We start from the raw sequence: 13,521 nt of genomic DNA on the forward strand, positions 1-13,521 counted from the left end.
TCAACCTCTCCTCATAAGACCTGCTCTCCAGACCCTTCACCAGCTTCGTTGCCCTTCTCTGGACACGCTCCAGCAACCCAATGTCCTTCTTGTAGTGAGGGGCCCAAAACTGAACACAGTATTCCAGGTGCGGCCTCACCAGTGCCGAGTACAGGGGCACGATCACTTCCCCGGTCCTGCTGGCCACACTGTTCCTGATACAAGCCAGGATGCTGTTGGCCTTCTTGGCCACCTGGGCACACTGCCAACTCTTGAATCCTAAGATTTCAACCAGAAGACTGTTTAAAATATCTTATGTAGGCACACACACAAATAAATTTTGTGAAGTTTGCTCCTTGAGGCTGCCACATAACTGTTAGTCATTGAGGCATTTAGCATTAGGCAACCTAAATGCCTTAGTGAATCTACCCCACAAGTGGCCTGAAGTCTCAGAGGGTCCAGAACACCACTGGACAGGTGAGAAGCCTTATGGGCACCTTTCAGCACTTTAATTAAGAAACCGATTGCAGGGAATGACATTAAAGTGTTTAAAGACCACTGGGGACAAGTAATTATAAATGTCTTTCTGAACCTTGTAAGGAAGGTGGCATTTAGTTTAAGAGTTGAGGTAAGGACAGAAAAATTACTGGTAACTGAAGTGAATATTTTACGAGCAATCCTAATATGTTGGTATTGAAGGGACTGTTGTGCTTCAGTTTGCTGTCATTGGTGTATTTTTCCCATACATTATATAGGCTATATATGTTATATATATTTATGTTTTATATATATGTTATATATAGTGAAGTGTTTGTGAAGAAAGTGACTCCTTCTGTTGTGCTCTAATTCTTTATTTCTTTTACTTTCCCAATCCTTCTAGACTCTATAGATGGGAAACATGCTCGAAGGACTCAGTCCAGTACTCCTCTGGGAGAGTTATTTGACCATGGGCTGGATAGCTGGGCTACCTCCATTTTTGTGCTTTCTTTTTTTTCTGTCTGTTCCCGTGACAATGGGAAGACTGGAGTTTCCGTATATACAATGTATATATATTTAAGCATCGTGTTGTTTAACTTTATGTGTTCACACTGGGAGAAATATAACACAGGAGTTCTTTTTCTTCCTTGGGGATACGATATAAGCCAAGTGGTAAGTATTTAGCATTCCTGTTTTGGTTTTATTTTTTTAACTATGTTAGTGTTTTCATAATATTACAGAAATAGAAAAATAGAGCTCAAGGCAAATGTATTTGGCCAAGATTTTGAATATGAAATAGCATAACCCTAAAAGTAATTCAGAAATATTTCCTGCATTTGCAAAGAGGGATGCTCTGAAGCAAATTGTCAGCATCAGAGAGTCATTGCCTTGCAGGAAAAAAAGAAAAAGCTTGCAGCAAGCCTAGCAGTTGGATAGTGCCTAGGAGAATGTAATTTAACTGCATTTGATTTGGGGTATTAACAAAAAATTATTATGCTATCTGAAGCCATAAGCAATTTTCCCACCAACACTAATTTCTGAGACACGATGTGAACTAGTCCAAGTAGTATCTATTAACAGTAATTATATAGTTATACAATACTAGACCTTCTCGGTTCTACCAGCTTTTACATTGAATGTGATAATGGAAATAGCATTGTACCTATACAGCGAGCATTAACTGTTGTCAAGTGAGTTTTAGCCTTGAAAAAAGGTCCAAGTCATACCAATAGAGGTTTCCTGTCTGAGAATGGCGTTCAGTAACATGAATTACATGTCAGCCCACAGCCAAACCCCAGATGAGTTCTTGAATGGCTTACCCCTACCTTGGGGTGGACCTCTTCAGAAACATGCCCAGGGCACCACAGTGAGTGGTAGCCTCAGTGCACAAGTGAATAGCAGCAGTAGCAGTAACAAGCCCATTGCACTGCCAAGGGCCCAGTGCTGCGATTTCTGGGCTGGCTTATCTATTTCTTAGATAGCCAGGCTCTTGCAGCCTGAAGAGCACAGTCCCAGTCTTCCAAGCTTCCTGTCACAGGCATGAGATGAAAGGTACAGCCAAATAGACATAATTGAAAAGAAGTTTGACAAATATTCAAATACGTGTTTTAATGGAAATATAGTATTTGAATTAATGGCTGCAGATGTATTGCTGTAAACATAATCAGAATCCAGTGGTTTGAGAACAACTCAGAGATGGTGGTCCAGCTGTTGTGCATCTGTTTTGTCCCCTAGAAAATAGGTTCTGGGAGAAGAAGTTGGCTCAGGACTAAGACATTAGGCAGCCAGCTGGTCTACAAGTTTCAGCCATGTCTGTGTAAGGTTTCTTAGTGAAGTTCTTCCAGCAGGAGAGGAATAGCTATGTTCAAACCAATTTCACTTGTTGCTCAGATGATCGCTGTAGATATACATGTGAATGTTGGATTGCTACAGCATCCGAACTGTATTAGTGGTTAAATATGGGTATCAACTAGCGGAGCAGTATTGTTAACTCTGTCAGTGCCTTTTAGTGACCTCTGCCTCTGTCACTGTTTTCCCATCTGGGAAATAATGGTAATAACATTTCCCTGCCTGACAGATTTGTGGTGAGGCTGAATTTCAGTAAAGTCTGTAAACCGCTTTGATTAACTTGGATGCAAGGTGCTAACAAGTACTATTTCCTGTTCCCCTCTGATGCCGAATTGCTGTCCTGCATGCTTGCTTTCTAGTAACTTGTGTGATGACTTGCCTGCAGTGATAAGCACATAAATGTAAGGTTATTTTGGTGCTATATAACACAGTCATCAAGAGTGGTGGAAGACTGTACTATTGAAATATCTGTATGTCAATTTTCCCATCTGTAAAAATTAGCTTTTGTAGTTGTGAATGACTATGAACAAAGACAAGACGGGATTAGTAGATCAAGGTAGTATTTTTTCCATGAGTCCAAACTACATTTCGTGCACACCAGAAAGTACGTAACATAATTTTTTTTCAGTTGTACTAACTAGTCTAGTAAAAGATCTTAATTCCCCTACAAATACTGCCTTCATCTCGTTTTGTAAACCCATTCAGCAAATTTTGTATGATGTGTGCACTATTAAAGGTAGCTCTTCATCTCCAGCTACTTGGAGGAGAGGATACTGAGGACGTTAGCAAATGGCTGATGATGAGCAAGAAAGGTAATATACCCCTTGCTGGTTTTCCCCCACCACATCTCTGCCAGATATTCCCACAGCCACACTGAGGGGCAGAGGGGGTGGAATTCAGACTAATTCCCAGCATTTAGTTCACCATTTCCTCTGTGGCGTTCCTTGCTGGATTGCTGCATGAATGTGCCTCTCTGCTCTGTCTTCAATAATTTCACTGACAACATGATGCTATTGCATTGGCATGTCAGATGTTCAGGTGGTCTAGTCCCCTGCTTCTGCTTTTAAAATTTATGATAGCCAGGAACTTTGGACTTCATTATCATCACAAAGTTCAGGAAATACAGCAATTAGTATAAGTGTGCAAATAGATAACTGTTGACCTTAATGAAAGCTTAACTGGCATGTAGCTCCCAGGACAGTGCTGCTGAGTCAGCTCCACTGTATATAAACACAGACAGCCCGCTTGCTGGGTCTGTGTTAGCTGTGGTACAAAAAGAGCTGCTGTTCCTTGTGAAAAAATACCTCATTATAAATAGAGAAATTTGTAGGACTTATGCAGATCACATTTTTCTGCAACTTGATGACTTGTCAGAATCAGTAACCTAATTGCAGTAGCTGGGCTGTAATTGGCACTCCAATTAGCTTTGATTACAGCAGACATCCATTTATAGAAAGCTGTGGTGTGTAAACTTGAAAAATGGCTGTAATGTGTCTGAGAGATGCTGGGTCAGGGAAGCGCTATGTTTGTGGATCCAGAGACAAGGAGGAGGCATCTGCAACAATGAAAACTCTTCCTCTGTCCTCTCTCCAGCACAAATTTCTGCTGACTCCTCTGCAGGCAGAAGATGTAGGGAGAGGAGCCTCTTTACACCATATGGTCTAGACAATTTTCATGTACTCTCAAGTAAGCACAAGCCCCCAGAAGTCACGGGCTGAAGTGAAGACTTAGAAAGAAACCCTTACTATGTTCTTGAATGCATCTTGTCACAAGCCCAAACAAAGAAAGCTAATACCTGCAAATGAAGTTTCTTGGAGAAAAAAAAAAGACAAAGCTTTCCTGAGAAATTAAAATTTCAGGCTTCCTGCCATATGTTAATTTTCACAGACGTCCTCTGTATTATTTGAAAATCTGTTTTCCTCCTGAAAATTGTAATATTCCCTTAATGAAATACTTTCTAATCTTGCTGTTGCTTTTCGTAAGCCACTGTGGTTGAGTTCATAGTAGGGGAACAAAATATTAATTTTTCCTTAATATGATGTAGTGATACCTCTGCTTACATCTGTGCTGCGTTAAGCATAAGAGGGAGGTACCCTTTATATTCTTAAATAAAAATTTAAAAGTGAAAATAAGAGCTGTGTGAGAGCTGGAGTGACCCAGAGGGTTCCACGCTCCTTCCCCTCACTCTCCCCAGCCAAGAGGGCAAGCTCGAAAAAAGCACAAAACCACAAGTAGCAAGTGTGAAAGGCAACTGGCAGCTCTCTCTGGCCCTGCCCTAGCCCTGTGAGGAGAGGATGACCAGAAATCCTGTAAACAGTCATGCCTGCAGGCATGGATGCTTGGACCATAAGCCTCAGGTTTTCAGTTTGAGGTGCTTTCCCAGCTGGTTCTGCCCAATGGCTTTGGATGGTCCCACCTAGGCTCTCAGGGAGAACACTCTGCCTTGAAACTCCAAATAAATTAAGTGTATGATGCAGGTAGCAACTTAAACACTGTAGAACTTATACTTTTCTCCTTCCTTTCGGTCAGAACAGGGCAAGAGGTTTTTTGGATGTCATATATCAGGTTTTCTTTTGAGAAGCAGTTTACAAAACTCATGCTGAAATATGTTTCATATGACCTTTTCCGGGGAGGTACTGTGGCAGCCAGTGTTTCAGGAACTGGAAGAGAAATCCTGAGCAGTGCAAGTGCACATCACATCCTTTAAAAACTTCTGTCTCTTCTAAGGGGCAAAAAAAAGTCTCTATTAAAAAGAAAAAAGGAGATGCAAATGTGTTGTTCTTTGGTCACGTTATCAGGATTCAGAACCTTTTTTATTTTCGTTAAAAAGTTATTCACTTTCAGAGTTTTTCAAATTTGAAGTGTCTGTGGAAAGCATAGCCTTTCTTGTGAAGAAATAATATTGATTATTACTTAGTTCCAAAGGTAGGAACGCGCTGGAATTGTTGAAGTAAAAGAACCGATAGTTGTGTGGAAGCAGCGCTGGCCAGGCCATGGCGCCTGCCTCCAGCTGCCTCCTGACTCGGCTGGGAACCGAACCCAGTACTCAGTTATCTGAGGGAAACCCATGGTAGATCCATGTGAAATTTAAAGAGAAGAACCTGTGGTGCAGAGGCTCCTTCTGCAGCAGATTGCTTCATTCTTAACCACTCAGTTACGATTCTCCTCAAACCTTTATTGGTTAATTAATCTTCCACATGTCTTTAGCTGTTTGCCTATGACATACTGCATGTCTAAATGTAAAACGACATTTTCAAGACATGTAAAAAACCTATTTTTATCAGCTAAATTTACAACCTTTAGTGATTTATTGAAAGGAAAAATACTGAGGAAAAAATGGGAAAAATTACACATCGTGCTAAAGCTAACTGCTGTTGAAATAACTTGCAGGAAATTGATAGTTCTTACTTTTTTAGCCAAGTGTCACATTTATTTTCAGAGGAAAAAGGTAACCTTGTATTTTAAATGACTTTGCTCTCTTTGTTCAGTTTGAGCACTATGTTAATGGAAAATATTTCAACACAGGAACAATTAATGCTATTGGAACATGCTAGTGAAATTGAACGTTACAGCAAAATTAATGTCATTTTTTGTGGACTCATAAAGAATTTAAAAGCATAGCCAGAATATCTTTTTAAAAAGATGAGAAATTGATTAATTTTCTTTTCCCTGAGTAGTACATCATACAGCATACTCAATGTGCCTGTGTAAAGCAGAAATGGTAAATCATTAGGGAGAAAAAAAATGTATGTACACACACATACAGTCTAGAATATTTTGGTCACAAACTTACACCTGCAGTAGTGGAAAGACATGAAAGAGATGGTGATTTTTTAAAAAATAAATATTTTAGAGAGCAGTTAAAATCTAGAAGCTAGGAGATTTTGAGGAGTTATACTGGCTTATGGTTATATAGATTTTTCCCAAAACCACATTAAAGAAGTAATACTCTGATTTTACAGAGGGATAAAGGTGACTATGTTGCTGTGATTTACAAAGTTGTGACAAGATAGGGAGCCACTGCTCAGAAGCCAGCTGTCCTGCTGTTCAGCCATATCAAAGGGCCTACAAATTAACACCATGTATTTCCAGATTTTTGTCTGCATAAGTACTCCTCCTCCTCCTACATAAGCCTTGACAAGCCAGAAATTTTCCTAGTCATATGTTTCAGTGAGTTGGAATCCCAGATTGTATACGTCTGACACTAACTTGCTACATAGTCCTTACTTGTGTTATTTAATTTGGACTCTCATTTTATGAAAGGTTGCAATTATTTTTACTTGCTAAAGGCTACATTTATACCTGTAAAGTACTAAAGCCGATCGATGCCAGAGAGATGAGTAAAAATCCTGGCCATCTTTTCTTAAGTAGAATTATTCAGTTGCACTTAGGAACACTGTTACATATTTTCGTGTATTTATTTTACCAGCAGTGCCTTTAAAAACAGCTTATACTTATTGACATACTTACCTTTTGTCTAATAATTTTTACAATCTTCAGTTTTTGCCGATATAGCTTAAATCAAGGGACGCAGCCATTTTCTTATCCTTCCAGCGTTCTAAAGGAAGTCTTTGAGACTGCCTCAGGGAAGTCAAAGTTTCGAGTCCTTAAAAAACAACACACCAAAAATTTCAAGCCAAAGAGTGTTCTTTCATACACTACATCTGTTAAATAAGAGGCAATCTCAACCTGTGAGTGCTGCATCACCAAATCCCAGGGCAGGGCATTCCCCCGAGAGAGCCCGTTGCATCAATGCTTGTGTTCCTAAAGGTGTGCTGCCATCTGACAGTGATACTCATGGCTGCACTGCCAAAAGTACTGACTGTAATAACGGGTAATACTGAAGTTCCTCTTTTATCACTTGCCAAAAAAGTCTGTTCAGAATTCAACGTGTGAGGGTAAATTCAGGCTCCATCAGAGCCAGTTGGAGTTCTGCCATCAACTTTGATGGGGCCAGGAGCCCATCCGTCATGTCGTATGGATAACACAATGCAGTTTCTTCAGAAAGCCGAATCTTAGCTCCGTTGTAGTCGGTTGCAAACCTCATTATACCCGTTCTTCAAAATCTTTGATCTTTTAGATCAAAATTTCACTCACTGTCAATGGCCCAAGATGTAACTGTCATACAGTGCCTGCTCTTCTCTGTTGCAGATCTGTTGTGCTGCTTGTTCTGGCAGAGGCAATTCAAACATCCAATTCTGCAATGCCACACACAAGCAAAACTATTAAAGAGCTACATACTGATAGGGCAAGAATCTTGACTTTAGATACGGAGAAGGAAGTGAGGTCAAATATAGTGGTATCTATGTGTAATCGGGAGTTTAAGCGACATCAGTGTTCTGCTAATAATCTGTGATCTTAAACAGCCTGTTACCTAAAAAAGAGATTTTCAGTGTACCTTTAAATTAAAGCAATAATTTGATAGAAGACTAGAAATGTGTTTATTGAAGGTAAAAATGAAGAAAACCCATAACATAGTAAAAACTGAGTATTTAAAAAAACTACACAAGATATAGTAAAATCTGTCATACACGTTAAGCTGGAAAGTATTTGTCATCCCAGACTGAGAAACTATTGAATGAAAAATATAAGGGTTACTGGACTTTACCTGGGAATAAATAGATGAAAAAGCAGTCTTCTAAATGGCATTATAGTTAACATAGTTGTTTTAATTTAGAGCTAAAGTAAATGTTTGCAATTCATTCTTAATCCAAGTCTAGAATAGTTGAGGAGGTTGAGACGTGTAGCATGAAACATACAGCCCCTCATGACTCCTATAGCAAAACCAAGCAGCTGAGAACAAAATAGCCTGGAGAAAGAGTGGGGCAGCAGTCCTGCTAGCTGGGTGCCAGCAGCAGAAGGGGCTGCAGGGGGTGGGTGGCCTGGGCTAAGCCAGGAAGTGAGTTTGAAGGGAGAGCAGGGTCCCTTGAGGAGGTGGGATCAAGGGCACAAGGGCTTGGGAACCACTGCATCGCATTCAGTGCTGCATTTGCACGGTACACACGTCGAATGGTAAAACGTCATCAATTTGTGCCATGAATTGTCAGTGGTGCTGCTATGGGTAATACAACAGGCGTGAAAGGTGTTGCTATAGGAACTATAGGGTTTTGGCTACATTAAGATTCTGACCTCGCTGGGTCACAAACTTAACTCTGAAGAGAGAGTAGAAACTACATTTACATCTCTACTGAAACTGGTGGCACTTCAGCGAGTGACTCATGAGCCTTTTGTACAAGTCCTTTTGCTTCTCTTGATGCTTGACTAGTGTTTCTTTTAGTGTCCTGTAATGATGTTATCTGTCAAGCAAATTAAAAATCAGGGAAGACTTCAGCTCCCTCCCCTTCTTGTTATTTCTTCACATTCAATTGAATTTTTTTTATTATTTCAGGTGAGCTTAGATTTTTTACCCCTCTCAGGTATTCTGATACAATCAGTTCAGGGGGCTGAGCTGCAGAAATAACCGCATTACCACATTGCTAATTCTGAAGTCCGTATGCAAATACAAGAAAGTGCATGTGCAGTGGGGACACCTGGCATTATGAAGGGTTTTAGAAATTAGGTGTTTTGAAAAGGTAAGTCAGTAATACCACATGCAACAGGTGCACATACTAGCAGGGAAGTTCCTTGCTTACCATATTTCATACATATGAAATAATTTTGTTGGTAACCCTGGAAGCTGCTTTACTGCTCAGAAGTGATTGTTTTGGGCTGGCAGCATAAGGCTGTGTAAAATGGAGACAGGAGGAAAATAACAGATTCTTTTTTTTTTTTTACTCTTGCATTTGTATTAAGATGATAAGCAAAATTCTATGCCTTTAGAAGTAAAGGACTGAGAATACATTATCCTTTTTATATAGGTATTGATAGCAGCATATCTGCTCACCAGTGCTGTTGGTGTGGAAGTCTGGCAGAAGCCTTTTCTGTTTGGTTATTACATTACAGACGCATTAGTAATCCTGCTTATAGGTAAGTGTCTGGATCCATGCAAAACTGTACTGCTTTTTAATTATTTTGATCAGTTATTTCTGAACATTTCCTTCATAATTTTTTTTCTTGTTCTAAGTGTTGGCTAGGCCAAAAACCACATGAATAGAGCTGATTAAAAGGGCTAATACTGGAAAACTTTAAAAAAGTAGATTGTTTTGGAAACATTTTTCCTCACTGAATTGTTGCACACAAATAATACAGAAAATGTTCCTTACCTGTACGTGCAGTTGGGTGCAGTGTGCCGGCTGGCTGGCTGCCTCTCAAAGTCTCAGGAACTCGTGTCACTCAGGTAAAACGTCACTCACATTTACATATATTATAAGTTTAATGCTTTGGCCTGCAGCACGCTGTGCTCCAAAACATGATGGATAGAAACAATAAAGGCATTATATAAATAATCTTAGGAGGCACAACTGTAAATCTGAAAAAGAGCCAGGTGGTTTCTAAGCTCTTCTTTAGAATTCCCTTCTGAACGGAAGTGATGTGTTGTTCACACACAGCAGTAGCCGATTTGCTCATTATTTGATACTGTCAATGTAGTTGAAATAAGCATCAAACATTTTACAATTGCTATAGCTAGACTGAGAACAAGAGCAATTACATTTTAATGAATTAAAACATGGGAATCCTAGATAAAAATATGTGTATGCAAAATGACTTTGATGTGTTGCTTGGAAGGTGAAGAAAATAGCATATAAATTTTAGGGATTTTTATGAGCATACAGGTGATGAGAAGAGGGCACCAAAAAAAGTGTTTGACCCAGGCAGTCTAGACTTACATACCAAGAAACGTCTTCAGTCCTTGAGCCAGATGGAGAGCTTGGACATAGGTGCTCACCCAACGCTGACTCTAACTAGGAGCTATCTGAGCATTCTGGGGGGGATTTTTGAATCCACTGATTGACATGTGCTCCTACCACCCTTTCCCATGGAGAGGTCTTCAGCAGGTACTGCCTCCAGCTCAGCAGCGCTTCCGAGAATTCCCAGATTAGAAAGGACCCTGCGTTCAGGCTGTGCTTTCTAATAAGTAGCATGTACAAGGACATGGTTTTGACAGTCCTTTGTGCTTTACCCAGAGTATAAGACTGTGCGTGGCCAAGATTGCACAGTCTTTTTTTTTTTTTTTTTGTCAGGCCTGTTTTTGGCACGCTGAGGAAAAGAAGAAAGGAAGAGGGAAAAATAGTGGTTGCCTTTTCAGTAGTCAACGAATTATTCAGCTTGACAGATGTAGCTATAAAATGCCCTCTGGTGGCTGGCAGGGCGCTGAGGAATAGGGAGTGATTTGTGCTCTTGAAGGAGTGCCGCAAGTCCAGGAGAGATGGATGCTGGCTCTCCCAGAAGTGGCAGGGTATGCCTGCGTTGGCGTTAGGTGCTAGCATGGGCTAGTCCATTGAACACGCTTGTTCCGGGCTATGCACATCGCTGCTTTTGTTCCTGTCGCTAAGGCACATGACAGCCCATTCAGTGAGTACGCTGATGGCTTCCCTTGTGCTTGGGAAGCCATGGATGAAGGTTTAGTTCAAACTGTTCAACATATTAGGAAGGTTTGTGGTAGGGGAGCATGTCAAAGTCATCAAATCTGTAGAAGTGAGCAGCCTTTTTCATACTTTACCAAAACCATCTGCAAAGCAAGGGTTGATGGACTATTCCGTTAGCATTAGAAAGAAGTACTGCTTCTGCCTCATGTGGTGTGCTTGCATGAATGGATCTGTGAGCAGAGAATTGAGTATTTCTTCCCTTACTGTCCCAAGCAGAGTAAGCATAAGTAAGAGTCAAAAGATTTCTTTAAAAACATTGTGTCTCGCACACTATCCACAATGGCATTAACAGGGCAACTTTTGCAGCTTAATTATAGTTACATATGTGTTGAAAGTATGCGAGAAATTATCTTGGTTGACTCTATATCACAAAATTGTCACAGTACTTTCTAAATCTCTTAAAAACAGACACTACATTTAAATATCAAAAAAGTAGAATCCTTCCACTGAGGGTCGTGCTGATCCAGAAAGCACTGCCATTTCACCCCAGGTTTGAATCTCAACTTAGTGATTAAGGTGGTTATCATTGGATAAACTGTGTATAGTGAATATAGATATATAAACTTCTTAGAAACTCATAGTAAACTGCAGGACTTCACTGTGACTGCAGAAAAGGTATCGGTCTAGCCTACACCAAGGGCCAAGCAGCTGGGAAGATTAAATTATTCTCTCCCTTAGCGAGGCTGCAGCAAGTGTGTCTTGCTCAGCCAGATCCATTTGTATCAGAGAGCCCACTCTCTGGCATGCTCAGTTAAATGCCTTTGTGACTAGTTAAAAAACAAAGCGACGTAGTGGGCCTCTGATGCTTTTTACGAGTTAGTTTCCCAGGACCCTGAGAGGAGCTATTAAACCGTAACTGGCTGTCCTTAACCATCTGATAGCGTTTAGTAGTCACTAGTGGTTCTTCTAACAATGAACCTGTAGCTGCTCCGTCAATACTTGGCATTCGTTTTGTGCTTTTACTATTCTGTGCACAACAGGAGTTCAGCTGCTGAGCCGTCACTTCTCCAAGAACAGCTGGGCTTGTGCTAGTACCTTCTGTAGTGGGAAGAAATCCAAATGAGATGCACAAGAGTGGAGTTTTTCAGATGTCTTTCTTGGAGTTTTGAAGGGGGGGAATAGCCCACGTATAACCTAAGGATGAACTCTGTAAAAGCACCTCCTCAGAGGAAGCTGTGGTATCAGCAGGTGACAGTCACTTGCTGAAAATAATGGAATTTTTATCAGGTGCCAGAACACACAAAGATATACATAAAATTGCAGCAATACCAGTGTTTAGATTAGATGTTTTAGGAAAGCCTCCGAAGAGAGAGCTTTACATATGTCCCTGGGAACTGTCTAGCACACTGTGAACACCTGTAGGAAGGCCAAGTCTCGGGCTGCTGAACAGTGACCTCAGAGGACTCCCCTGTGAAGCAGAGAAACTTCTGCATAATATTTTATGGGAATTTTTCAGCTACCCAGCGAACAGAAACCCGTAATTTTCACAGGCAGTGAATGCAATTCCATCCTGCAGCTCCGAAACACACACCTAGCTGGACACCAAACAAACGAAGAAGGCCTTCTCCTGTTTCCAGAGTGTGTTGTCCTGGCTGCTAGACAGAAATGCCTTTTCTCTCCTAGCGTGAAAGCAGCCAGACCTTTCTAAAGTTATGTGCCTGTGTGCTCAGCTGAAACTAATCACTTCTGCTCTCAGCAAGGCTCCTGTGGATGACACTCCAAAAGCTCTCCTGGGATTTAACCACAATTGTCCCATAGCATTATCAGGCTAACTAGGGTGCCTTCAAAGGGCAGCACTGGGGTGAGAGCTATCATTTATTTTTGCCCCTCCAGGGTATCTGGAATTCCTAGCATTCCCTGTCACCGTGCTATCAGGTTGAGAGCAATATAAAATATTTACAATAAGCATTTTAAAACAGTCAATTCCCCACTCACATAAGGTCTAGTACCACAAATCATGCAATACACTTCATAAGAAGATTTTCACTGACAGGTAAACATCAGTAGTTCAGGAAGTAGCATTACTTATTGATGATGGTTTCTGTCTCACATTGCAATTAAATGACCTATAATAGGTGCATGTTCTGAGTGAAGCATTTCCCATTCTTGGGACATTCATACTTGCTCTCTGTGAGATAGATTTTATAATGTCTAATAAAATTTGAGTTCAGGCTGCAATCCTCTCCTCACTGGAGACATTTATATATCTGTTTTCCTCTACCTGTCTGCTCATTTTCATGCAACTTACTGGAAATTTTTTTCAGTCCATTAAATTTGTTCAGAATTGACCAGAGGGCTCAGAAGTTATGGTGGGAAGCGCTCAAACAAGCACAGTGTCGTCATGTCAACTTCATTCCTTAGGAAGCCAGGTTGGAAAAATGACTCCTGGATGCACAGAAAGAAAACCTGCTCCCCCTCAGTATTAATTGCAACCCCAAGAATAGCCTTTGTGGTTAAAGGACCAATAAAGCATGGAGTGGACATGTTGTACTTCATCAGTGTCTGGCATGTGGGGCAGATAGTTCTGTAAGCAGATGTGGTGGCACATTTGAGTGTTCTATCTGGTCAGCAGTGCCCCAGATCTGGCTACTGAAGCCTGTGGCAAATCTGAGACAATTTTTCCAAGTATAGGTTTGAACATGAAATGTGAATGGAGTACTAACATCTGTCAGAGATCTGAAACTTGAACTTT

At 40.7% G+C, this 13,521-nt stretch overlaps 1 protein-coding gene across 1 annotated transcript in view; it reads left to right on the top strand.

The window, feature by feature from the left end:
* Window positions 1-13,521, top strand: part of LOC104039838 (ethanolaminephosphotransferase 1) — a 60,689-nt gene that overhangs the window by 29,855 nt on the left and 17,313 nt on the right. Inside the window, exons 5-6 of the mRNA XM_064442756.1 lie at window positions 860-1,128; window positions 9,162-9,270. Of these exons, the coding sequence (XP_064298826.1) occupies window positions 860-1,128; window positions 9,162-9,270 (378 nt within the window). The remainder of the gene's footprint in view (window positions 1-859; window positions 1,129-9,161; window positions 9,271-13,521) is intronic.

The sequence above is a fragment of the Phalacrocorax carbo genome, chromosome 2, assembly GCF_963921805.1.
Source record: "Phalacrocorax carbo chromosome 2, bPhaCar2.1, whole genome shotgun sequence".
NCBI lineage: Eukaryota > Metazoa > Chordata > Aves > Suliformes > Phalacrocoracidae > Phalacrocorax > Phalacrocorax carbo.